General features: G+C 40.8%; 2 protein-coding genes across 3 annotated transcripts in view; one reads left to right on the forward strand and one right to left on the reverse strand.

Moving 5' to 3' along the window:
• Position 1: 1 nt before the first annotated feature.
• cpt1b (carnitine palmitoyltransferase 1B (muscle)) lies at positions 2-24,434 on the forward strand. Of its 2 annotated transcripts, XM_060923599.1 has the most exons (19): positions 2-445; positions 4,886-5,034; positions 5,237-5,376; positions 6,990-7,161; positions 7,290-7,391; positions 7,502-7,639; positions 11,501-11,578; positions 11,731-11,838; positions 11,946-12,030; positions 12,648-12,843; positions 13,630-13,815; positions 14,004-14,109; positions 16,515-16,631; positions 16,740-16,904; positions 17,033-17,167; positions 18,563-18,715; positions 18,805-18,918; positions 19,009-19,101; positions 23,800-24,434. In XM_060923599.1, the coding sequence occupies exons 2-19, from the start codon at positions 4,894-4,896 to the stop codon at positions 23,881-23,883; spliced, it is 2,313 nt and encodes a 770-aa protein (XP_060779582.1). In that variant the 5' UTR covers positions 2-445; positions 4,886-4,893; the 3' UTR covers positions 23,884-24,434. The 2 variants fall into 2 exon arrangements, with proteins under 2 accessions (XP_060779582.1, XP_060779583.1); XM_060923600.1 differs by lacking the exons at positions 18,563-18,715; positions 18,805-18,918; positions 19,009-19,101.
• A 1,977-nt stretch (positions 24,435-26,411) lies between these two features.
• sephs1 (selenophosphate synthetase 1) overlaps positions 26,412-27,866 on the reverse strand; it is a 28,254-nt gene continuing 26,799 nt past the window's right edge. Inside the window, exon 9 of the mRNA XM_060923603.1 lies at positions 26,412-27,442. Coding sequence (XP_060779586.1) covers positions 27,228-27,442 — 215 coding nt within the window. The 3' untranslated portion in view covers positions 26,412-27,227. The remainder of the gene's footprint in view (positions 27,443-27,866) is intronic.

Here is a 27,866-nt window from a genome sequence, read left to right on the forward strand (position 1 = left end):
ACTCTAGTTTGCACTTTTTGTGCTCTTGCTCCTGTGCTCGAGAACATTAATCTCATCAGGTTCTTCGCAGCAACACTGTGAGATTTGGGATTGAGTATGATTATATGGCTTACTGGACCGTGCAGTCACTAGCATAGTCTGAGCCACATAGGTGTCTGATTACAAACACACACTCACTCACTCTTACACGCGCACATACTGTACAGAGTGAGCCAGAGAGAGCAGGAGCAAGTAGATAGTCAGAGAAGACACAGAAGATAGACGTAGAGAACCTGAGAGACAGTACGGAGTCATTTGCCCAGAAGTGGGAGTTAAATTTTCTCCCACAGACTCCTTGAGGAAATCTTTAATTTGAAAGTCATCAGGGCCAACCTGTGGTACAGAAAGGAACCAGACCTGCTCAGCTATTCTGATTCACTTCACCAGTACGCTGCTTTAACTAAAGGTAAAGCTGTTGTATTATTTTAGCATCTTTGTTTTTTTCACTTTGCAGAAACATATTGCTTCATATATATTGAGGATGTTTTTTCTTTCTGTTTTATATTATAATCCTCAATCAGGTGACGGTTAATTTCTGTTTAATTGTGCTGCATTTACAGGTCACCGATACTCAGTGCTAATTTTTTTTTGCAATCAATACACTTTTTATTGTCTGATGGACTGTGATGTCTAATTTCTGCAGAACCATGCGTCTATAAATGACATGATTAACTGTAAGCAGTTCCCACACTTGAATAATAGGCATATATGTCGTCTTTTTTATTAAGATACACAGAATAGTTTCGAGTAAAAGCTATTTTAGTGTGAGACTGCTTTTCATCTGTGTCTCCTCCAGCAGTTCTTTGTCCTGGGCATGCGCGTCAGCTTCATCGCTATTTCTGACTGTTCAACTTTCCCCCAGTTTGCCGGCTTCCAGTCACATGACATGGAAAAAAACGTGCTCATGATTTCCCCTATCACATAAAACCTAACCTGCGGTGACAACATATCTGACTGCAGGAAAATATTCATATTTATCACAGGTTGTTGACTTTTTGTTCAACTCAGTGTCGGCACTGTTATGTTAAAGGAAAGGTGACGGTGCTTCCTTCCACATTATGAAATGATCCTGGACCAGTCTAGACGTCCAAGTGTTCAATCCAGATTTGACAGAGTTGTGTTGTAAAAGTTATGTAATACAATGAACTTGATTTTTAATGCATTTTCTTTTTTTAATCTTAACTCATTTATCACATTCTGAGATACCATCTAATGATCATATCTCATCTCATCTCATTATCTCTAGCCGCTTTATCCTGTTCTACAGGGTCGCAGGCAAGCTGGAGCCTATCCCAGCTGACTACGGGCGAAAGGCGGGGTACACCCTGGACAAGTCGCCAGGTCATCACAGGGCTGACATATAGACACAGACAACCATTCACACTCACATTCACACCTACGGTCAATTTAGAGTCACCAGTTAACCTAACCTGCATGTCTTTGGACTGTGGGGGAAACCGGAGCACCCGGAGGAAACCCACGCGGACACGGGGAGAACATGCAAACTCCACACAGAAAGACCCTCGCCGGCCACGGGGCTCGAACCCAGACCTTCTTGCTGTGAGGCGACAGCGCTAACCACTATACCACCGTGCCGCCATGCTCTATAAATAAATTATTATTATTATTATTATTATTCAAGTTTATTTGTATAGCGCTTTTAACAATAGATATTGTTGCAAAGCAGCTTTACAGAATTTTAAAGACTTTAAACATGAGCTAATTTTATCCCTAATCTATCCCCAATGAGCAAATCTGTGGCAACGGTGGCAAAGAAAAACTCCCTCAGACGACATGAGGAAGAAACCTCAAGAGGAGCCGGACTCAAAAGGGAACCCATCCTCATTTGGGTGATAACAAACAACATGATAACATTAACAGTTTTCACATGAAGTCAGTTTCGTTGATCTTATAAACTCTTCATTGATGGAAACTTGAGTGCAGAACTGTTCATGACGACTGCAGTCCTAAAGTTAGCGAGTCAACTGTAGTCCTCAGCCATAAAATCATTACTGTAAGTGTCCAGAGCATCTTCCAAGCACGACTTTCAACTGTCCACATGGGGCCGTCCTCTACAGGAGTGATGCGATGAGACTCCAGCCAGACACAGGGCACCAGGATGGATCAGGCAGGTCAGAGGATCAGAAGAGGTCAGCATCTCGATCCCAGGATTGACATGTAACTCAGAGGGACGGACAGAGTGGGGGGGGGAGAGAAAAAGAGAAAGAGAGAGAAAACAGGTTGTTAGGTATGCCCAGTGTCACCTGATGAGTAGGAAGAGTATACATTTTCCACTGAGTACAAGCAGGGACTCTGGCAAAACTAACTATGACAGCATAACTAAAAGGGGAGAGCCAGAAGGTAACACAGGCATGAGGGAGCCCCGGGACATAAAGCAGCCAGCCACTACACCCTCCAGATTTACTCCTTTACCTCATAAACACCATTAATAAAAGGCTTGACAAAACAGATATGTTTTCAGCCTAGACTTAAACACTGAGACTGTGTCTGATTCCCGAACACTACTTGGAAGGCTGTTCCATAACTGTGGAGCTTTGTAAGAAAAGGCTTTGCCCCCCTGATGTAGCCTTCACTATACGAGGTACCAGCAGATAGCCTGCACCTTTTGATCTAAGTAGGCGTGGCGGGTCATAAAGGAGCAGAAGTTCACTCAGGTACTGTGGTGCGAGACCATTCAGTGCTTTAAAGGTCAATAGTAGCATTTTATAATCAGTACGAAATTTGATTGGGAGCCAATGCAGTGTGGATAAGACAGGCGTGATGTGGTTATATTTTCTAGTTCTAGTAAGGACTCTTGCTGCTGCATTTTGAACTAACTGGAGCTTGTTTATGCACTTATTGGAACATCCAGACAGTAAGGCATTACAATAATCCAACATGGAGGTAACAAAAGTATGAATTATTATTATTATTATTATTATTACTAATCATGTAAGAGTAGCTTCTTTCCCCATGCCATCATCGTCATAACATCTGACCTGATCCATCCTTGCTATTATGGTCTACTATTGTACCACTTGGCACTTGCACTATCTCTTGTACAGAGGTGGACAAAGTACCCAACTTCATTACTTAAGTCAAAGTACAGATCCCACTGGTCAAATGTTACTCCAGTTACTTAAGTCAATTTTTTACTTAAGTTAAAGTAATGAAGTACTTGCTTTAAAAAATACTTAAGTATTAAAAGTACATTTTCTGTCAACGCATCGTTGTATTATTGCCACAACGCTTACAAAACCTAATGCTGTTACCAAAGACAGAAATGTGGATTCACAAAATGAACGCATGCTGTGCCATCATGGTGGTTTAACGTTAAGCAGTGAAGCTCCACCTGACATGCTAGCAAACGCTTTTCAAACTCGAAATCATATTGGGTAGCTAACGCTACTAGAAAAGAAAGATTTCTACATTCTGTTTATTTGGCAAGATTATGCTAAAACATTTCTGAAAGGACTTCAGATAAGTTAACGTTATTCATGTTAGCATAACTCTGTTTTTACATGCTAACTAACAGTGTCCAAGTTAACTAGCTATGTGTTAACGTTAGCCATGGACAAGGCGATGGCAACTTGGCAGGCAAATCCATAGAAAGTCATTTGACCAACCAGACTGCACAGCTATTGCAACGTTATCGCTAGCTCTAAAAGCACAGACAACTTCACTGCAAGCTTTCTCTTAGAATAAAGCGTTTATATCCCTCAATATGCTTCCACAGGTTGGATGGCGAGTTTTTGTAGGCTGTGATGTGGTTCATTTTAGGCAAACAAAGCAAACATTTAAAACGAAATTAATCTTTAATCCTTTCAGAAAACTGAAACATGGGTTCTAGGTAAAGCCATGGGTGTGCGTGTGTGTGTGTGTGCATTCCCCAGAAGAACCGCCTCCTTCCATTCTACCATCAACTGATCGTGTTCAAATAACGCTGCTGAAAAATCATTAAACTTGATTTTATATAGTTTATGGATGTGACGTGACCCTAGTGATTACTGATAGGCTGTCTCAGTGTCACCTGCAAAAAAAAAAATCACATTTTCGAAAAGAAAAAAAAAAGTCCACTTTCAAAACTGTTTCATATGAGTAACGAGGACCTTGATAGAAATGTAGTGGAGTAAAAAGTACGATATTTGTCTTTCAAATGTAGTGAAGTTAAAGTCATAAGTTTCCAAAAAAAAAATACTCAAGTAAAGTACAGATACTCAAAAATTACTTAAGTACAGGACTCAAGTAAATGTACTTCGTTACTGTCCACCTCTGCTCTTGTACTACTGTTGGTACTACTATTGCATTACCTCACTGTACTCTGTATACACTGACTGTTGTGTATATTTTTAGTATTTTGTCTGTACATGGTGTACTGTTTCTACTGTTGATAGCATACACATTTATAATGTATACTGTATATTATAGATACAGTATTGTTTATTATTGATAGATCTTATAGATATTTAGATTTTATATATCGTATAATGCAGATATTTTAGACATATTGTAAACAATATAGGTATGGTATATTACGTACATTGTATTAAATAGTTAATAACTATTGTAGATTGCATATTTATTATATTGTGTGATGTCTAGATTGTCCAGATTCTCCATTATATATATATATATATATATATATATATATATATATATATATATATATATATATATATGTGTGTGTGTGTGTGTGTGTGAACTTGTATCACTATAGAGTTACCAACTGCTGGAACCAAATTCCTTGTGTGTGTGTCAACAAACTTTGGCCAATAAACATGGTTCTGATTCTGATGTCATGATTTATTTTCCAAGCACTCAGTTAATAGCTGTCCAATTTGTTCAGCACGTGTTATGGCAGAGGCACACCAGGCAGTAGCCTTCCAGTTCACAGTCACACCAGAGGGCATCGACCTGCGCCTCAGCCGTGAGGCACTCAAACACATCTACCTAGCTGGAGTGACATCATGGAGAAAGCGTGCAATTCTGTTCCGAGTGAGTGGACTCATTAAGATTAATTGTGAAGCTAGTTTGTTGATGTACTATATTTTGCCATCATGGTTTATTCTGGTTTAAACATTCTTTTTTTTCATTAATGGTTAGACTATCATGTAATGCAAAGCTACAAAGCCTGACTGTATCCATAACAGTATAACAATCACCTGTATTAAGAAAGATTTTGTGCATGTTTGAACAGAATGGCATCCGAATGGGGGTCTATCCGGCCAGTCCCTCTAGCTGGTTATTTATAGTGATCGCAATAATGGGTTCCATGTATGCCAGAGTGGATCCATCCATGGGGATGATTAACAGCATCAAGAAGGTTTTACCTGCAAGGTTTGTATGTCAACATTATAACAGTGTGATGAGTTATGGAAATGATCAGATTAGGCAAAAGCTCTACCAATGCAAAAGCCCATTCGTCCCAAAACAGCACGAAACCAATTTGATAAAAATAAAATACACATTTCACAGTTACACTATGATAAGAGTAGAAGAGCTCTATGGTGTGACAATACTGGATACATGGATCTTGTCTAAGAAAGACCTTTATAAGTCTGTGTGGGGTTTTTTTCTGGCTTTTTAGTCTCATTGCTAAAATATTTTAATTTGTACTACGACACTTGTAACTTTTCTTGCTACACTTTCAAAAAATAAACTACATTACTGTACCTTTAGGGGTACAACAGCTTGTCACTGGGGCAGTACCCTCTAAGGTACTTATTTGTACCCTTTATATACTCATTAGGAACATGTACCTTTTTGCCCCCCAAAAGGTACAAATGGTTACTATAAGGACCAATAATGAGCCCTAGGGGGGGTACATTAGTGTGGATTGTATCTTGGGGGACCAAAATGGGCTCCTATTGTACCCCTATTTCTGACAGTGTACCTGTTTAATAATAATAATAATAATAATAATAATAATAATAATAATAAGTGTTGCCAGGCAAAACAAACCTCGCCTGGTAGCACTTATGATGAATATGAAGGAAGATATCACGAAAAAAAAAAATAGGTACCCTATGGGTACATGTGGCTACTGCTTATAAATAAAATAGTTTTCTGATATCATGTCCATACAGTAAATATAGCATATATATTTACTCTATGAGGCAGTAGCCACAAAAATGAAGCGTAATCAAAAAACGAACAATTTAAAAATCACAGAAGTAAAATATACCAAGTCTCTGTATTTTATATTATTCTACTCTTACCTCTTACAGTTTTCGAAACTGAAACCGCTGAACCGAGGCTGACATACACACGCTGTCACCATGACCCAAACTCTTATTTCCTGGAAATGGCCCGGCGCTAGAGCTCAGTGGAACGCACTTTCCATCAGTAATAAGCATAAACATGTCTGAAAGCGATTTCTTTAGTCTAGTCCATTTATTTCAAATGGTGAACTGAATTGTATACACTCACCTGCGCGTGCGCAGTGTGCGATCATTACACTCTGACATTCTTACAGCACGATGACATAGTGGTTAGCACCTCTATATGAGGCAGTAGCCACAACAAAAACGATTTTGACCTTTTTGGTGACCTTGACCGGATGACCCTCAAAATGTCGGAGGTTCTATTTGAGACCAATGCCCATCTATCCTGAAAGGCTCATGAAGATTGGTCCAGCCATTTTCCCGTTATATCGTTAACAAAAAAACAAAGAAACCCGACCGAAAACAATACCTCGGCCCCTGGTGGACTCCATCCCGGGTGAACTGGTAATAATAATAATAATCTGCATGTCATCAGGTGTACTGAACACACAAATCCGTGTTATCTGGTGTGTCTTATAAACATGGTTAACATTAGGGCTTCTTCAGATTTTCAAAAAATTGTAATTCATAATAATCATTAGACATGTATCACCTTTGTTCCATTCAAACACGCTTTTAAATCCATTTCATTTACTAAAACTGTCTTTTGTGTTTGTCTCTCTGTAGTGATCGTCTCACGGCTCAGACTCAGACGGTGTTGAGTGCTATCGTGTTTGCCACAGGACTGTGGTTCTCTGTGATTATGCTGCTGCGCTGCACTCTGAAAGTTCTGCTCTCCTACCATGGCTGGATCTTTGAGCCACATGGCAAAATGAGCATGTCTACCAAAGTCTGGATAGTAAATACACACACACACACACACACGATAATAAGAAAACATTTGGAGAGGGACAGTAACTTCTGACATCTGTTTCATTGTTTGAAATAGATTTTTGTCTTTGATCTAAAGTATTTTTCCTGCTTTAGACTCTGGTAAAGATATTTTCGGGTCGTCGGCCATTACTCTACAGTTTCCAAGGCTCTTTGCCTAGACTCCCTGTACCCAGCATTGATGACACCATCCACAGGGTGAGAAGCTGCTCTTGGTCCACGCAGGGACTGCATATAATAATTCTGCACTTTACTGTATACAAGCAATACATTTTGCAAAAATCAAAACTACTCTACCTGTCTTTCAGTATCTTGAGTCAGTGCGCCCCCTAATGGACAATGAACGATATAAAGAGATGGAAATTGTGGCCAATGAGTTCAAAAAGGACCAAGCCCCAAAACTACAAAAATATCTTCGGCTAAAGTCCTGGTGGGCCAACAATTATGTAAGTACACTGAAATGTAAATTTTGATTAAAGGAGCAGTTTGTAAAGTTTTGAGGCTTCTACTGCCTGCAACATGAATTGCATTTGCAATGAAAATATGGACAAGCCTTTCCTTCACAACCACCCCACTGAAACTGTCTAATGCTGAATTTGACTTAACAAGAAATAGAAAATCGAAACACAGAACATGTCATTTTTAACCTCCATGCATCCGAGTTACAAACAGTGGCGCGGGGGTGATTTTGGGGTACAATGGATGCCTCCATCTTTGTTTTTAGTTATCACCAGTCTACCAGCTGACCGGTGTTATATTTAACAGTTATTCCACAAAATCGAGTCGTGCATGAGCCGACAGCCGACGAGGCGCGTAGCACCGAGTCGTCTATAAGCCGTGTACGACGAGATTGAGTGGAATAACTGTTTTATTCTATCCACATTCACTGGGTTTTGAGAAATGGAGCATTTTTATTTTCACTTTTTGCAAACTCGATAAATAAAATCTTTATACAAAACATCCGACAAAATAATTTCCGCTTCGATTGTTAGCAAACCGAAATGACAGGAGCAATTTGTGAAAAATGCAATGATAATTCTTGAAAAATTAAAAAATCAAATACTATCAAAGACTTTTATTGCATATTTTGTTGCTTTTTTGTATTTTGGGGGGTTTTGTTTTCAAGTAGAGTTTTTATTTCATCCTCGGTTAGTTCAGCAACACGCTCCACCATTTTGTTGTTGTTCTTCTTCTTCTTCAGGTTTTTTTTTAAAGGTGCATTACTGCCATCCACTGGGCTGAAGTGTGGAACAGGAGATTTTTTTTTTTTTTTGGGGGGGGGGGGGGGGTATTCTTTTAGCTATTTCTGTTTCTTTTAAATACTTGATAACAAAGCCACTATTTTGTTTTTCTCTACTCACAGTATATGAGCTGATACCCTAGTAGTAGAGTAGCCAATCAGAGCATGCGATTGCTCATATCCAGTGAGTGTGGATGGAATAATAATTGTTATTAATTTAACAAGTCTGTATGTTGATTGTTCTCTAGCAAATACTAGTGTAAATATAACATCTCATCTCATTATCTTTAGCCGCTTTATCCTTCTACAGGGTTGCAGGTTAGCTGGAGCCTATCCCAGCTGACTACGGGCGAAAGGCGGGGCACACCCTGGACAAGTCACCAGGTCATCACAGGGCTGACACATAGACACAGACAACCATTCACACTCACATTCACACCTACGGTCAATTTAGAGTCACCAGTTAACCTAACCTGCATGTCTTTGGACTGTGGGGGAAACCGGAGCACCCGGAGGAAACCCACGCAGACACAGGGAGAACATGCAAACTCCACACAGAAAGGCCCTTGCTGGCCACGGGGCTCGAACCCGGACCTTCTTGCTGTGAGGCGACAGCGCTAACCACTACACCACCGTGCCGCCCCTAAATATAACATAACTCGTTTAAAACTAAAGAAGTGCTACTTCCTTAATTGTTAATGCTGTGAGCATTTGACATGTTTATTTGAAGGAGTCCTTCCTGACTTCCCAAGTAGGAATTCTGAGTTGAGGGGGTGTTTCCTAGTCAGAGCTTTGAAATTCCGAGTTACAAGCTTCAGTGGTATTATATATATATATATATATATATATATATATATATATATGCTACAGTGAGCATCACTGTTTTGGTTGGAGGTGGGGCTAATTTTTGGGTAAAAAAAAAATTGTACACAGAAACACACATTGTGAAGAAATGAACAGGATCCATTGGATAGCATTATTATTTCACCCGTGACGGAGTAAGCGGGGTGAGGTATTGTAATCACTGTGGTTTATTTGTGTGTGTGTGTGTGTTAAAAATCTAGCGTCTAGACGGTTGCACCGGCTGACTTCAAATGTTCAGGGTAGGTGGGCAATGGTCTGTAGATTACCTGATTTATGGTTACCAGTAGACAGATGTTTATTAATGGTTGCCAGTAGACAGATGTTTACTATTATGAGCATATAGGAACTCCCATATGGCCTTTCATTTGGCACCGTGATCTTTGCCCTTGAATGACCTTGAAAGGTCAAACTCAAGGTCATGGATTTTCAGAGGGCTGTAACTTGAAAACGGTTGATGGTAGACAGACAGGGGCGTATCACCCACGGGGGATGCGTACGTTTTATCCCCCCCACTTTTGTTGAAACACAATTTCATCCCCTGCACTTTTGTCAGATTAAAATGGCATCATTATGAAAATTATACAGCTACTATAAAATGTGTAACAAGGAAGTAAACTATTGCCATAACGTTAGACAAAAAACAGCCACGTAACGGACTCAAAACAGTTTTTCTCACCCGACCAATCAGTAGTTGCGTGAATATAATAGCCAGTTTGCATAGCGTGCCGAAAGCGCTCAATAATACAGTATCTGTCTGCAGAGCTGCAGAGCTAACACCAGTTTTACCGCTCCTGATTCACCGTTCCAGGTTTGACGTCGCACGCGGTGCTTACTGTGCCTGGCTCTGCGGCTCTGCACACAGACGCTTCTCAAAGCGCTTGCGATGCCGTCGTTCAAACAGTTGTCCCAGGTGCCATGCCCTAAAAGATTGTGTTAATAGTAGTTACTAGTTGTAAAGTCAGTTGAGGCAAGTTTTTTATTACGAGTGTGTGTGTTTGTACCAAGTCTACTTTTCATGCATTATAACTGCTTATCACTTTTTAGAAGAGTTTTTCAATTGAGATTTAAAGGCATTTCAAATCGAATGAATGTTCACTAATTGTTGTACAGTAATGTTATTTGGCCATTAAGTGTTTGTTGTATGTGTAGTCTATTGCATCATTTTCAAATTTTATGCATTAAACCTGATGTAATGCATGATGCAAACAAGTTTTGTACACAAGTTTGAATAATTAAAGACATTAAAAGCAGGAACTGCCCCGTCTTATTTGAATGCTATACTAAAGAGGTCCTTCCAGGATGCTGCGCTTCTCCAACATGAACTGATTAGCCATGCCTCCTGCTCACACAAAGCGATCCCAGTCCTAACTGTTATGCATGATGGTGTATGATCTATACACTGTGTATGACTTCTTGGGCTATGTAAAGTTTTTGGTTTTGTTTATATCAGTGTATACCAGTGTAGGCAGCAATACTGACATCTCTGTTATAGAACAGTATCCTGTTACCTAGAATTATCACTCAATACTTTTTGCCTTCACTTACTGAATAATTACATAGCCCTGGCAGTAACAACACCAAAACCCAACATGATAGATCTCTGCATGAAATGCAGAACTTGGCTGGAGTCAACTGGATTTATAGGCTTTCTGCTGTCCTCCCTTTCATTTGCATCCATGGACCATGGGTATGAAAAAGTTCCATATCGGTCATTGACAGTACATCACAGTGTACACGCCGGGTGTGTATATAGCCATAAACCGATTTCTAATGATATGGCTTCCCCATTCCAGAACACCCCCACTTTTGGAAAGCTTGATATGCCCCTGTAGACAGATATTTACCATTATCAATGTATAGGAAGTGCTATATGGGCTTTCATTTGGCACCATGATCTTTGACCTTGAAATGTCAAACTCAAGGTCATGGATTTTCATAGGACTGTAACCTGACAGCTGATGATTGAGAAATATTACCATTATCAACCTATAGGTATAAAATAAGTGCTGCCGGGCGAGGTTTGTTTTGCCTGGCAACACTTGTTGGAATAGAATTACAGATTTTTTTCTAAAATATTTTTATGATCATTATAAAACTAGAAACACTTTTAAACATTACAAACTGCACCTTTAATTAACTTCACTTTTGGATGAGTGTAAAAATGCATAACGGCTCCATGCTGTGTCTGCATGTCTGTGTCAAGGTGAGTGACTGGTGGGAGGAGTACATCTACCTGAGGGGCCGAGGCCCAATCATGGTGAACAGTAACTTCTACGTCATGGTGAGAAGAAGTCCAAAACATACAGTGATGCATAAGCCTTGCTGTGACCTTTAGAGTTATGCCATCTAACCACTCACGTGTGTGTGTGTGTGTGTGTGTGTGTGTGTGTGTGTGTGTGTGTGTGTGTGTGTGTGTGTGTGTGTGTGTGTCAGGATCTGCTGTATGTGATCCCCACTCACAGGCAGGCAGCGCGAGCGGGAAACGTGGTCCATGCCATCCTGCAATACCGGCGCAAATTAGAGCGAGGAGAACATGCCCCGGTACACAGACACCAAATTCCATAGTTGACATTTCATCCAGTAGAGTTGGTTTAATGAGGTACAGGTAATCATGTCTATATTTGACTGACTCTGTTTTGTCCTGGCAGATGAAAGCTCAAGGGGTGGTACCCATGTGCTCCTATCAGTATGAGAGAATGTTCAATACCACTCGAATCCCTGGCGTTGAAACAGGTAAATGACCTGTGCTCTCAATATGAGTGAAAGCCAAAACTGCAGTCAGATAAAATCATTAACTTGTGACCAGCGCTGTGCTTCAATCATTATTCTATGAGTTAAACATGCCAGGACAGCATTATAAATAGGTAATAGGTGAAGATGTTAACCTCCTGCTCGCTCTGGTTAATGATGTTTGTTGTTTCTCAGTCCAGAATGTGTACACTGTTGTCCTTAAAGGTGTCCCGTGTCCTTCAGGTCTAGATTTACAGCTGATTCCTTACATGAGGAATGTCAGGAATTACCCCCTTGTGTTGGGACACATGCTCATTCATTCATTCATTCATTCATTCATCTCAGTAACCACTTTACCGTGGTCAGGATTGTCGGAACACTGGGCATGATGCAGGACTGCACCCTGGTTTTGGTTTCTAGCCTTTCAAATGTATCTGATTGTTCACTATGTTTGGTAGATGAGTTGTGAATGAGTGGTAAAATGTCGTCATGATCGTACAGACACCCTATAATACATTCAACCAGACCTGGATTTAAAAAAAAAAAAAAAACTAACTAACAAACAACAACAAAAAAACAAGCCATTATGTTCAATATTGTGTACAATATTGTCTCCTCAGACTGTGTTCAGCACCTGAGGAACAGGAAGCACCTGGTTGTGTATCACCGAGGACGCTTTTTTAAGGTGTGGCTATACTACGGCGGTCGCCATCTCTTGCCTGCGGAATTGGAGCAGCAGTTTCAGTACATTCTCAATGACATCACAGAGCCTCAGCCTGGAGAACTCAAACTGGCCTCGCTTACTGCTGGGAAAAGGTAAACACAACACCCAGTCAAACTCAATAGCCATATACAGTATGTACAGTATAGTATTGACTAGACTTGTCCAGGGTGTACCCCGCCTCTCGCCCATAGTCAGCTGGGATAGGATCCAACTTGCCCATGACCCTGTAGAACAGGATAAGTGGTTACAGATAATGGATGGATGAATGGTCTTGACTATAGTGTTCCACATTTGAGGCACCATTTGAAGCTTGTAACTGCTTGTTTCCAGTAACATTACATTAAAAATGATCGGTTCTGACCTGGCAGCACAGTGGTGTAGTGGTTAGCACTGTTGCCTCACAGCAAGAAAGTCCTGGGTTCAAGCCCAGCGGCTGGTGAGGGCCTTTCTGTGTGGAGTTTGCATGTTCTCTGCATGGGTTTCCTCTGGGTGCTTCGGTTTCCCCCACAGTCCAAAGACATGCAGGTTAAGTTAATTGGTGGCTCTAAATTGACCGTAGGTGTGAATGTGAGTGTGAATGGTTGTTTGTCTCTGTGTCGGCCCTGCGATAACCAGGCGACTTGTCCAGGCTGTATCCCACCTCTTGCCCATAGTCAGCTGGGATAGGCTCCAGCTTGCCTGCAACCCTGTAGTACAGGATAAGCAGCTACAGATAATGAATGGATGGATGGATGGTTCTGACCTAGATTTCTGGCTAGAAATGAAATATTTGTAAATGGTCAATTATCCAGCCTTAAACCATTTTATTGTAGGCTGTACCAACATCCAAAGTGTTTTCACATATTAGTTTAACCTATTCCCAAACCACACTTCTGTAGAGTCCCATGGGCCAAAGCACGACAGAAGTACTTCAGTGACGGTGTAAATAAGACGTCTCTTGATGCCATCGAGACGGCTGCTTTCTTCCTCACTCTTGATGATGAACCACATGGTTATGACCCTGAAAAGCCAAGGTCAATGGATCTCTATGCCAAGTCCCTACTGCATGGAAAATGCTATGACAGGTATGGGTGGATTTGAATGTTTGTGTTTTATGCTTCACAGGAGCTGAGTCATTTGGGTAAAAGGTCTCCTGCAGTCAGCATACTGTATTGCATTAAGTGAGAGGGAATATATTTAGACACATAACATTGGATGACTGCTTGTGCAAGTGCAGCACACTAAGTCTGCTCTTACTGCACTTCTTTCTCAGGTGGTTTGATAAATCCTTCACGCTTGTTGTCTACAAGAATGGTAAATCAGGGGTGAATACTGAGCACACATGGGCAGATGCTCCCATTATTGGACACATGTGGGAAGTAAGTAGGACAGTGTGAGAGGCATTGGTGATGACCAAAATCATCCTGGAAAGCCTTAAAGTGAATATCCTGGACCAAATTCATTTTTTTTAAATATGAAAGTATGTCCCTTTACAAATTAAAATTGGATGAAGGGTTTTGGAGTTTCAGCTCCTTAACATGTGCCAGCCTGTTTTTAAAGGAACCAAAAGTAATTGGACAATTGACTCAAAGGCTATTTCATGGGCAGGTGTGGGCAATTCCTTCGTTATGTCATTCTCAATTAAGCAGATAAAAGGCCTGAAGTTGATTTGAGGTGTGGTGCTTGCATTTGGAAGATTTTGCTGTGAAGAAAACATGCGGTCAAAGGAGCTCTCCATGCAGGTGAAACAAGCCATCCTTAAGCTGCGAAAACAGAAAAAAACCCATCCGAGAAATTGCTACAATATTAGGAGTGGCAAAATCTACAGTTTGGTACATCCTGAGAAAGAAAGAAAGCACTGGTGAACTCATCAATGCAAAAAGACCTGGACGCCCACAGACGACAACAGCGGTGGATGATCGCAGAATAATTTCTATGGTGAAGAGAAACCCCTTCACAACAGCCAACCAAGTGAACAACATTCTCCAGGAGGTAGGTGTATCAATATCCAAATCTACCATAAAGAGAAGACTGTATGAAAGTAAATACAGAGGGTTCACTGCACGGTGCAAGCCACTCATAAGCCTCAAGAATAAAAAGGCTAGGTTGGACTTTGCTAAAAAACATCTAAAAAAGCCAGCACAGTTCTGGAAGAACATTCTTTGGACAGATGAAACCAAGATCAACCTCTACCAGAATGATGGAAAGAAAAAAGTATGGCGAAGGTGTGGTACAGCTCATGATCCAAAGCATACCACATCATCTGTAAAACACGGTGGAGGCAGTGTGATGGCTTGGGCATGCATGGCTGCCAGTGGCACTGGGTCACTAGTGCTTATTGATGATGTGACACAGGACAGAAGCAGCCGGATGAATTCTGAGGTATTCAGAGACATACTGTGTGCTCAAATCCAGCCAAATGCAGCCAAACTGATTGGTCGGTGTTTCATAATACAGATGGACAATGACCCAAAATATAAAGCCAAAGCAACCCAGGAGTTTATTAAAGCAAAGAAGTGGAATATTCTTGAATGGCCAAGTCAGTCACCTGATCTCAACCCAATTGAGCATGCATTTCACTTGTTAAAGACTAAACTTCAGACAGAAAGGCCCACAAACAGACAGCAACTGAAAACCGCTGCAGTAAAGGCCTGGCAGAGCATTAAAAAGGAGGAAACACAGCATCTAGTGATGTCCATGAGTTCAAGACTTCAGGCAGTCATTGCCAACAAAGGGTTTTCAACCAAGTATTAGAAATGAACATCTCATCTCATCTCATCTCATCTCATCTCATCTCATCTCATCTCATCTCATCTCATTATCTCTCGCCGCTTTATCCTGTTCTACAGGGTCGCAGGCAAGCTGGAGCCTATCCCAGCTGACTACGGGCGAAAGGCGGGGTACACCCTGGACAAGTTGCCAGGTCATCACAGGGCTGACACATAGACACAGACAACCATTCACCCTCACATTCACACCTACGGTCAATTTAGAGTCACCAGTTAACCTAACCTGCATGTCTTTGGACTGTGGGGGAAACTGGAGCACCCGGAGGAAACCCACGCGGACACAGGGAGAACATGCAAACTCCACACAGAAAGGCCCTCGCCGGCCATGGGGCTCGAACCCAGACCTTCTTGCTGTGAGGCGACAGCGCTAACCACTACACCACCGTGCCGCCCAGAAATGAACATTTTATTTACAATTATTTAATTTGTCCAATTACTTTTGAGCCCCTGAAATGAAGGGATTGTGTTTAAAAAATGCTTTAGTTCCTCACATTTTTATGCAATCATTTTGTTCAACCCACTGAATTAAAGCTGAAAGTCTGAACTTCAACTGCATCTGAATTGTTTTGTTCAAAATTCATTGTGGTAATGTACAGAACCAAAACTAGAAAAATGTTGTCTCTGTCCAAATATTTATGGACCTAACTGTAATAGTGTTTGGTTTAATTGACATGATATAATACTTAGCATTACATTAGCTAGCTTGTTAGCAAACATCTACCTAGCAAATCTGGAGATTAGCTAAACTGTCTGCTTCGCTGGCAGCAGTAGCACAATGCTGTGTTTAGGTAGCTAACTAGTTAACATTGCTAATTAATGTTATGGATTCTGGTATGCACACGTCTGTGGTGTGTGTGTTTAAGGGTGTATATAGACTCTGTGAAAAAATATGTCTACTAAAAGAAGTGAGAAGCTTAAAAATGACTAAATATAAGATTATGAGAGATGGCAAGTGATTAACAGTTGATAGTAAACATGTTCTGTGATATGTCCAGGATATTTTGGCTAATGATGTCCTCCGCTTGGGTTACACTGAGGAGGGACACTGCAAAGGAGACATTAACAAAGGTCTGGTTCCCCCAACCAGGCTACACTGGGACATTCCATCTGGGGTATGATGATAATCTTACACAAGAGAACCAAAAGTGAACAGGATAACAATTCAAGTTTGCGTCGGTGTAGGTTACGCTAACTTAGTGCTTTGACTCTCACCCTGTCAGTGTCAGGAGATTATCGAGGCGTCGTATAGAGTAGCCAAGGAGCTTGCAGATGATGTGGATTTCTGTGGCTTTGTGTTTGAAGAGTTTGGAAAAGGCCTGATCAAGAAATGCAAAACAAGCCCTGATGCTTTCATCCAACTAGCACTACAGCTTGCTCACTACAGGGTACAACACACACACACACACACACACACACACCTACACATACTGGTGCATTCTCTGTAGTATTTGCAGTAGGATAAGGGTGACTTGTGTCAAACTGGTTTCTTTTCTGTGTATTGCCTTTGGAGTAGGATAAAGGTGAATTCTGTCTTACATACGAGTCCTCAATGACCCGCATGTTCCGGGAAGGACGGACAGAGACGGTGCGCTCCTGCACCCTCGAATCCACAGCCTTTGTCCGAGCCATGGAGGACAAAACCTGCACTGTAAGACCAGGATACTGACACATTCTCACATTACTCTGACTGATTTACATTCAACATCTCATCTCATCTCATCTCATTATCTCTAGCCGCTTTATCCTGTTCTACAGGGTCACAGGCAAGCTGGAGCCTATCCCAGCTGACTACGGGCGAAAGGCGGGGTACACCCTGGACAAGTCGCCAGGTCATCACAGGGCTGACACACAGACAACCATTCACACTCACATTCACACCTACGGTCAATTTAGAGTCACCAGTTAACCTAACCTGCATGTCTTTGGACTGTGGGGGAAACCGGAGCACCCGGAGGAAACCCATGCGGACACGGGGAGAACATGCAAACTCCGCACAGAAAGGCCCTCGCCAGCCACGGGGCTCGAACCCGGACCTTCTTGCTGTGAGGCGACAGCGCTAACCACTACACCACCGTGCTGCCCTACATTCAACATAATTAATTTAAGAGCTTACGGACCTTGTTCAGTGATAAAAATCCAAAACACAAACATCAGTACTGTCACACTAATCACAAATGGTAAACACACACAAATCTATTGTTAAATATATCCTCAAATATAGGCCAAGATATAGAACTATTGTCAAACATGTATTAATTATTTGTTTAGTGGGATTTTGGGGAAGCCTAATGGTTAGAGAAACAGCTTTGGGGCCTGTCATGGAAAAATGACAAACACCAGTCTCATCCTTTTGCAAGAGAAAGAAGGTTTGTTGCAGAAACGGACAAGTGATGAGGGTTCGGCACACCCCTACCCTGTCCTTTTGTTCTCAAATCTATATATATTCTTTACTAGATAAAAAGGAGACATTACATTTTTTGAATTACATCATTGCAATTACATGGCGCGTGATCAGCTCTAAAGCGGATTTGGATCTTGTCTAATCGATGTCTTGTATGCACATCTGCTACGCACGTAATGAGCATGATAAGGTAAACATGTTTCAGTGCAAAATGTTCTGTCGTTAGTCCTTGAAGAGGCAATGCTCACAGCAAAAGAAAATTACAAAACAGTATGACACTAAAATTTACTCTACAGACCAAAAGGTTGCTGGTTCGATTCCCTGGACCAGCAGGACTGGCTTAAGTGCCCTTGAGCAAGGCGCCTAACCCTCAACCGGTCCGGCAAGAGTGGTGGCGTACCTTGTGTCTGATTAGCCAAAAAAAAACTGATGATGCAGATTATCAGTTCGGCCATTGAACCTGACCGACTGACTGAGTGGGATTTCAACCTGATATGATAATGCCGATAATATAGTACAAGTTCTCAAGTATGATGTGGAATAAGCTTGTGTTTACATCCAAAATGATTCAGTCAGTGCAGTGAACACAGAGGACCTTTTATAGAAAATACAGCTACATGCTTTGTGTTGTTCCTTGAGTAGAACGACCAGCGTCTGGCGCTATTCCGGATGGCATCAGAAAAACACCAGAACATGTACCGTCTGGCCATGACAGGAGCCGGTATCGACCGTCATCTCTTCTGCCTCTACATCATCTCCAAATTACTGGATATAACATCGCCCTTCCTCAACCAAGTACAAGCAGTGAAATAAACGGATTTAATTTGCTTGTGAAACTGAATTGGTTAAAGATGAAGGGCTGAATGTGATTGTATGTCCTGCAGGTTCTTTCAGAGCCTTGGCGTCTCTCCACCAGTCAGACGCCACAACAGCAGCTCAACCTTGTTGATATCCAGAAGTTCCCCAAATTTGTAGGAGCAGGTGGTGGCTTTGGTCCTGTGAGTGTTTTGTTAAGTGTTAGCATGAATCCAACACATTGTATGCTGTTGTCCACTTTATTGAAACTCACATAGATTGTGTGCTTGTAGGTTGCTGATGATGGATATGGAGTTTCTTATATTATCATTGGGGAGAATCTCATCACATTCCATATCTCCAGCAAGTTCTCTAGTCCAGAAACAGTAAGACCACACCCACACACATGGTCCTTTTGAGGACCATCCTTTATTTATTTGTCACATGCACATTCAAGCACAGTGAAATTCGTCCATCTGAAGTGAACACAAGTGAGCAACGTGTACACCCAGAGCAGTGGGCAGCTATGCAACAGTGCCCGGGGAGCAGTTGGGGGTTAGGTGCCTTGCTCAAGGGCACTTCAGCCCATGGCTGCCCCATGTTAACCTAACCGCTGTGGGGGAAACCAGAGAACCTGGAAGAAACCCACACAGATGCAAACTCCACACAGAAAGGCCCCTGTTGGCTGCTGGACTCGAACCCAGAACCTTCTTGCTGTGAGGCAACAGTGTGACACCACTACACCACCGTACCGTCCATTGACTCTGTTAATGTAGCTAATAAATGCGATGCCTACACCTAAATCTAAAACTAACATTAATCTCAGTAACATAAAAGAAAACATTTTGAACATTATGGTAATTTAAATTAAAAACTACATTTGTTGTTCCTCAGGGGAACCAGCTAAATATCCCCATAAGGTTAAAATCTCTCAGATATACAGTTCCGATCCTTGTGGGGACATTTTTCTCCCTCTATCCTGATTAGCAGTCTGACAGAACTAACATCAAACCTGAATCAGGGCATCTCTTGTGCACAGCCCTCTTCAGGTCACCCCACAGATTTTCAATTGGATTTAGGTCTGGGCTCTGGCTGGGCCATTCCAAAACTTTTTTGGGGTCATTGTCATGCTGAAAGATGAAATTCCTCTTCATCTTCAGCTTTCTAGCAGACACCTGAAGGTTTTGGGCCAAGATTGACTGGTATTTAGAACTGTTCATAATTCCCTCCACCTTGACTAAAGCCCCTGTTCCAGCTGAAGAAAAACAACCCCAAAACATGATGCTGCCACCACCATGCTTCACCGTGGGTATGGGGTTCTTTTGGTGATGCGCAGTGTTGGTTTTGCACCAAACATACCTTTTGGAATTGTGGCCAAAAAGTTCAACCTTGGTTTCATCAGACCAGAACACATTTTCCCACATGCTTTTGGGAGAGTTGATGTATTTTTTTGCAAAATTTAGTCGGGCCTGGATGTTTTTCTTTGACCCTACCTCATAGTCCAGACATATGGAGAATATGGGAGATTGTTGTCACATGTAGTACACAACCAGTAGTTGCCAGAAATTCCAGCAGCTCCTTCAGTGTTGCTGTAGGCCTCTCGGCAGCCTCCCTGACCAGTTTTCGTCTTGTCTTTTCATCAATTTTGGAGGGACGTCCAGTTCTCGGTAATGTCACTGTTTTCCCATATTTTCTCCACTTCTTGATGACGGTCTTCACTGTGCTCTATGGTATATCTAATGCCGTGGAAATGTTTTTGTACCCTTCTCCTGACTGATACCTTTCAACAATGAGATCCCTTTGATGCTTTGTAAGCTCTCTGTGAACGCTGGCTTTTGCTGGAGGATGCAACTGAGTAAATGTCTGAACTTTATTTGGGGTTAATCAGAGTCATTTTAATTGATGGCAGGTGTGAACCCAAAAAGACTGAATGCTGTAATTAAATCAAAAGGTGCTTCAACAAAGTATTAGTTTAAGGGTGTGCACACTTATGCAACCAGCTTATTGTATGGTTTTTTTGGGTTTTTTTTTTTAGGTTTTTCCCCCGAACAGATTTGTTTGTTTTTCGATTGAATTGTCCAGGTTATAGGTCACATTAAAGGTGGGAAAAGTTCTGAAATTATTTATCGTGGTCTCGTTTTTTTTTTTACATCAGAAAAATCTATAATTTTATCGCAGCGTCTACACTTTTTATATCCACTGTATGACATGGTGGTGTATGGAGTGTTTGTTTTTGTGTGAGTTTAGTTTTATTAATGTTATATACAACACCGGTCAAAATTTTAGACACACCGACTCATTGATAGGTGTTTTTGTATTGTGACTATTTTCTACATTGTAGAGCAATACTGAACACATCAGAACTACGAAATAACATGTAGGACGTATATGGAATTATGTAGTAAACAAAAAAGTGTTTCATATTTTAGATTCTTCAAAGTAGCCAGAGTTTACCAGTACCTTGATGACGCTTTACACACTATTGGCATTATCTTAACCAGCTTCATGAGGTCGTCACCTGGAATGCTTTTCAATTAACAGGTGCCTCGTCAAAAGTTAATTAGCGCAATTTCTTGCCTTCTTAATGCGTTTGAGATCAAACAGTAAATAGTGAATAATAAATATACAGTAAATAGCCCTATTCCACAATTGTAGTATTCCATATTATGTCAAGAACCGAACAACTAAGTAAAGAGAAACAACATCCATCATTACTTTAAGATATGAAGTGACTTTTAATTAATAAAAATAAAGAAAAAACAGTGAATTTGGAGGTGTGTCCAAACTTTTAACTGGTACTGTATACTGTATTTTTTGTTTTGTTTAAGGCGCACACACACACACACCTCATTCACTTGTAAGATGATTTTTATTTGGGCCTAAAACACAATCTGCAAAGGTTTTAGATTAATCCTAGTGTTCATTTGGGGAAAAAAAATTGCAAAACAAAGACACACCGCATGATTTTTTTTTTTTAAAGAAGCGGCACAGTTGGGTAGGAGGTAATGTTGCATCACAGCCCCAGGGCCCTGATTCTATCTTTACTATCTACTAGTGCATCTCAAAAAATTAGAATACCATGAAAAAGTTCCTTTTTTTCATAATTTAATTCAAAAAGGTAAACTTTCATATATTCTATATTCATTACATGTAAAGTGAAATATTTAATGCCTTTTTTGTTTTAATTTTGATGATTATGACTTATAGCTCATGAAAATCAGAAATCCAGTATCTCAAATTATTAGAATATTCCCTAAGATCAATCAAAAAAAGGATTTACAATACAGAAATGTCCAACTTCTGAAAAGTATATTCATTTATACACTCAATACTTGGTTGGGGCTCCTTTACCATGAATTACTGTATCAGTGCGGTGTGGCATGGAGGTGATCAGTCTGTGGCACTGCTGAGGTGTGATTGAAGCCCAGGTTGCTTTGATAGTGGCCTTCAGCGTATCTGTATTTTTGGGTCGGGTGTTTCTCATCTTCCTCTTGACAATACCCCATAGATTCTCTATGGGGTTCAGGTCAGGCAAGTTGGCTGGTCAATCAAACACAGTAATATCATGGTCAGCAAACCATTTGGTAGTAGTTTTGGCACTGTGGGTAGGTGCTAAGTCCTGCTGGAAAAGGAAATCAGCATTTCCAAAAAGCTCGTCAGCAGATGGAAGCATGAAGTGCTCTAAAATCTCCTGGTAGATGGCTGTGTTGACTTTGGATTTGATAAAATACAGTGGACCAACACCAGCAGATGACATGGCACCCCAAATCATCACAGACTGTGGAAACTTCACACTGGGCTTCAAACACCTTGGATTCTGTGCCTCTCCACTCTTCCTCCAGACTCTAGAACCGTGATTTCCAAATTAAATGCAAAATGTACTTTCATCTGAAAAGAGGACTTTGGACCACTGAGGAACAGTCCATTTCTTTCTCTCCTTAGCCCAGATAAGACACTTCCGACATTGTCTCTGGCTCAGGAGTAGCTTGATATTAGGAATGCGAAAGTTGTATCCCCTTTCTTGAAGATGTCTGTTCGTGATGGGTCTTGATACACTGACACCATGCCTCAGTCCACTCCTTGTGAAGCTCTCCCAAGTTCTTGAATCGACTTTTCTTGACAATCCTCTCAAGACTGCGGCCATCCCTGTTGCTTGTGCACCTTTTCCAGCCACCCTTTTCAGCAATGACCTTTTGTGGCTTACCCTCCTTGTGGAGGGCATCAGTGATCATCTTCTGGACAACAGTCAAGTCAGCAGTCTTCCCCATGATTGTGGTTGTGTGTACTGAACTAGACCGAGAGATACACTGTGTTCATACTGTTTTACTCAAACTCAAAATGAAATATTCTAATATTTTGAGATTTTTTTAAATGTTTTTGTACTGTATGCCATACTGATTAAAATAGAAAAATGCTTGAAACATTTTAGTTTATGTGTAATGAGTCTATAATATATAACATTTTCACTTTCTTAAATAACTGATGGAAAATATTGAACTTTTTCACAATATTCTAATTTTTTGAGATGCACTAGTATCTGTGTGGAGAGTTGCATGTGGTCTCTGTATCTGTGTGGGTTTCCTCCCATTTCCAAAACAAACCAGCAGGCGGAGTGACGAGTCTCAATGGCCCATAAGTGTGAACGTGTGTGTGCATGGTGCCCTGTGTTGGACAGGTTTTCCAGCCAGGGTGTATGGATGAATACTTCCCCCTACCCACACCCCAAGTATCTATCTTGGGTATCAAGTATATAACATCAACAAAACAGACTTCATGTTAAAAATGTTATAATCACGTTGTCTGTTATCACCCAAATGAGGATGGGTTCCCTTTTGAGTCTGGTTCCTCTTGAGGTTTCTTCCTCATGTCATCTGAGGGAGTTTTTCCTTGCCACCGTCGCCACAGGCTTCTCATTGGGGATAGATTAGGGATAAAATTAGCTCATGTTTAAGTCATTAAAATTCTGTAAAGCTACTTTGCGACAATGTGTATTGTTAAAAGCGCTGTACAAATAAACTTGATCTATACAGAACACAATGTGGCAGTGCTACAGTAGATGAACCAAGCTGTTTCTCTGTCCACAGGACTCGCATCGTTTCGGCCAGAACATCAGAGAGGCCATGCTGGACATTAGAGCACTGTTCAACCAGAAGGTGAAGGCCATGTGAAGACGATTAGATTACACACACCTGGTCCAACACACAGCTTAAAGCAATCCGAATGAACCTGATAAAGCAACATGTAAAAAATAACATTGTACAGACATTTTAAAACATTTCTTGTCATTTAAATTAATTTAACAACTCTATGGCTTAGAATATTTTGATTAATATTGTACAGACATATCTTCAACCAATCATGAATTTTTTTATTTTATTTAACTTAATGAATGTCTCACTGCTCATCTAAACGTCAAAAATAAACCATAAGTGATTTTTGAATACTTTGTACTGCATAAAAAGCTTGCTTACCCAAGCTTTCAACTCTATCCGGAGTCTTCGTCGGGGGAAATGACGTCACTTTGAGCATGCAAGTATTAAACAATCACTTATGATTACCAAATTAGCTGCATAAGTGAAACTTTTCAACGTGATCAAAAATAAACTAGGGCTAAAATATTTTGCTAAAAATCATTAGTGGCATCAGGCTTACACAATACTTTTGCAGCTTTGTGTAACATGCTGATACAGAAATATTGTACAATTGTAAATATTTGTTTGTTGTTAAGCACGCTGATTTCTCTAACAGGCAACAAAATTGAGGTTGATGTTCCAATATTTCATTTATTCATACAGTGGTGCTTGAAAGTTTGTGAACCCTTTAGAATTTTCTATATTTCTGCATAAATATGACCTAAAACATCATCAGATTTTCACACAAGTCTGAAAAGTAGATAAAGAGAACCCAGTTAAACAAATGAGACAAAAAATATTATACTTGGTCATTTATTTATTGAGGAAAATGATCCAGTATTACATATCTGTGAGTGGCAAAAGTATGTGAACCTCTAGGATTAGCAGTTAATTTGAAGGTGAAATTAGAGTCAGGTGTTTTCAATCAATGGGATGACAATCAGGTGTGAGTGGGCACCCTGTTTTATTTAAAGAACAGGGATCTATCAAAGTCTGATCTTCACAACATGTTTATGGAAATGGATCATGGCACGAACAAAGGAGATTTCTGAGGACTTCAGAAAAAGCGTTGTTGATGCTCATCAGGCTGGAAAAGGTTACAAAACCATCTCTAAAGAGTTCGGACTCCACCAATCCACAGTCAGACAGATTGTGTACAAGCGGAAGAAATTCAAGACCATGGTTACCCTCCCCAGGAGTGGTCGACCAACAAAGATCACTCCAAGAGCAAGGCGTGTAATAGTCGGCGAGGTCACAAAGGACCCCAGGGTAACTTCTAAGCAACTGAAGGCCTCTCTCACATTGGCTAATGTTAATGTTCATGAGTCCACCATTAGGAGAACACTGAGCAACAATGGTGTGCATGGCAGGGTTGCAAGGAGAAAGCCACTGCTCTCCAAAAAGAACATTGCTGCTTGTCTGCAGTTTGCTAAAGATCATGTGGACAAGCCAGAAGGCTATTGGAAAAATGTTTTGTGGACAGATGAGACCAAAATAGAACTTTTTGGTTTAAATGAGAAGCGTTATGTTTGGAGAAAGGAAAACACTGCATTCCAGCAAAAGAACCTCATCCCATCTGTGAAACATGGTGGTGGTAGTATCATGATTTGGGCCTGTTTTGCTGCATCTGGGCCAGGATGGCTTGCCATCATTGATGGCACAATGAATTCCGAATTATACCAGCGAATTCTAAAGGAAAATGTCAGGACAACTGAATCTCAAGAGAAGGTGGGTCATGCAGCAAGACAACGACCCAAAGCACACAAGTCATTCTACCAAAGAATGGTTAAAGAAGAATAAAGTTAATGTTTTGGAATGGCCAAGTCAAAGTCCTGACCTTAATCCAATCGAAATGTTGTGGAAGGACCTGAAGCGAGCAGTTCATGTGAGGAAACCCACCAACATCCCAGAGTTGAAGCTGTTCTGTACGGAGGAATGGGCTAAAATTCCTCCAAGCCGGTGTGCAGGACTGATCAACAGTTACCGGAAACGTTTAGTTGCAGTTATTGCTGCACAAGGGGGTCACACCAGATACTGAAAGCAAAGGTTTACATACTTTTGCCACTCACAGCTATGTAATATTGGATCATTTTCCTCAATAAATAAATGACCAAGTATATTATTTTTGTCTCATTTGTTTAACTGGGTTCTCTTTATCTACTTTTAGGACGTGTGAGAAACTTTGATGTTTTCGGTCATATTTATGCAGAAATATAGAAAATTCTAAAGGGTTCACAAACTTTCAAGCACCACTGTACTTATTAAATTATTGGATGTTGTATATTATAAGGTTTATGACTGTTTATGGATTGAACTGTATATGTATTGATGTAAAGATTTTAATTTACATATCCATGTCAGCCTCGGAAACACTTATGGAGGGTCCCCCCCACCACCACCTGAAGCCATTTCTGTGGAAGTCATGTATTGGGCTTAATTTTTTACACCATCCACTCCTGGTTAAAGTCTCATATTGCACTACTATGAAAATACCAGCTTTGAAGATGGTATGGTGGTGTTTTTTTTGCCCTCACACACAAACAGAGGCAGACATTTCCAAGAAATTAAAAAAAAGAGCAAATTTATTCAGGGGGCATAAAGATATATGTCACTGTTTGGGGAGAGAGAGGAGAGAGAGGGGGGAAAAAAGGGGGCTTTCATCAGAGAATATAAAAACTCAACTTTAATCACAGAAGAATTTACTGACTTCTGTACGAAACGGTGAATGTCCTACAATATATAAACTGCATCTCCACGGTTTACATTCACTGACAGAATGTCAACACACTGCCATTATGGGTAGACATGGTACACCTTGAAACATAGGGGACGGTGTTTAATTATTTGATTCTTTCAGCCCATTCAAAACCAGGCAAGGGTGACTTTATTTTAATTAGTCCAGGGACATATATTACAAAAGTGAAAAGTAGAAAAAAAAAAAAAGTATATCCTCACTTTTTCTATCGCTCATCATAATGGCTACAGTCTGTACTACTGTTAGCACACAGAGCGTCAAAAGCAAAACAATACATATTGCTTCGATGTACGCATGTCGGTAGGTGATTGGGGGTTGAGTGGGGCATAATTTCCAATTGAAGAGGAGTAAAGAGATTCACAATGAATCAACAGTATCAGATTATCATCATACTCTTCATTTACTGTAGAAGCTGCCTTAAAGTTGGGTGCTTCTGCAACATTTTGTAACAGAAAACAGACAAAAAAAAAAAAAGCGATGAATTTGAATTCCCTGTTACTTTTTTGAACTCTTAAGGTGTGTCCATGTAGTATCTGCCGTGAGGTCGTGATGGGCAGGTGGTGTGTTTTTCTACGCTGTGGTGGTGCTAGAGCGTGCTAAATGTTCAGGAGTCGTGGGCTCAGCTTTAGGATGTAGTTCCTGGGGTGGTGTTGACGTTCTGCGTGGCCACCTGGGGTGCGACCTCGATGATGCGGGGTTTGTCGATGATGCGAGCTGTGCGGTTGCCTTTCTCTACGATGCCGATGATCCAGGCCTGGTGGCCCTCGCCGTATTTCGGAGATTTGATTTCGGCGCAGAAGCGAGCAGCTTGCTCACGTGGAAGACAGATCAGCAAGCCTCCTGCGGGGGGGGGGGAGAAAAAGTGTGAACGGACAAGAACTAAACAGATTTACTGTGGTGCTTAAAAGTTTGTGAACCCTTTAGAATTTTCTATATTTCTGCATAAATATGACCTAAAACGTCATCAGATTTTCACACAAGTCCTAAAAGTTAAACAGATGAGACACAAATATTATACTTGGTCATTTACTTATTGAGGAAAATAATCCAATATTGCATATCTGCGAGTGGCAAAAGTATGTGAACCTCCAGGATTAGCAGTTAATTTGAAGGTGAAATTAGAGTCAGGTGTTTTCAATCAATGGGATGACAATCAGGTGTGAGTGGGCACCCTGTTTTATTTAAAGAACAGGGATCTATCAAAGTCTGATCTTCACAACACATGATTGTGGAAGTGGATCATGGCACAAACAAAGGAGATTTC

The sequence above is a fragment of the Neoarius graeffei genome, chromosome 6 (genome assembly GCF_027579695.1).
Source record: "Neoarius graeffei isolate fNeoGra1 chromosome 6, fNeoGra1.pri, whole genome shotgun sequence".
Taxonomy (NCBI): Eukaryota; Metazoa; Chordata; class Actinopteri; order Siluriformes; family Ariidae; genus Neoarius; species Neoarius graeffei.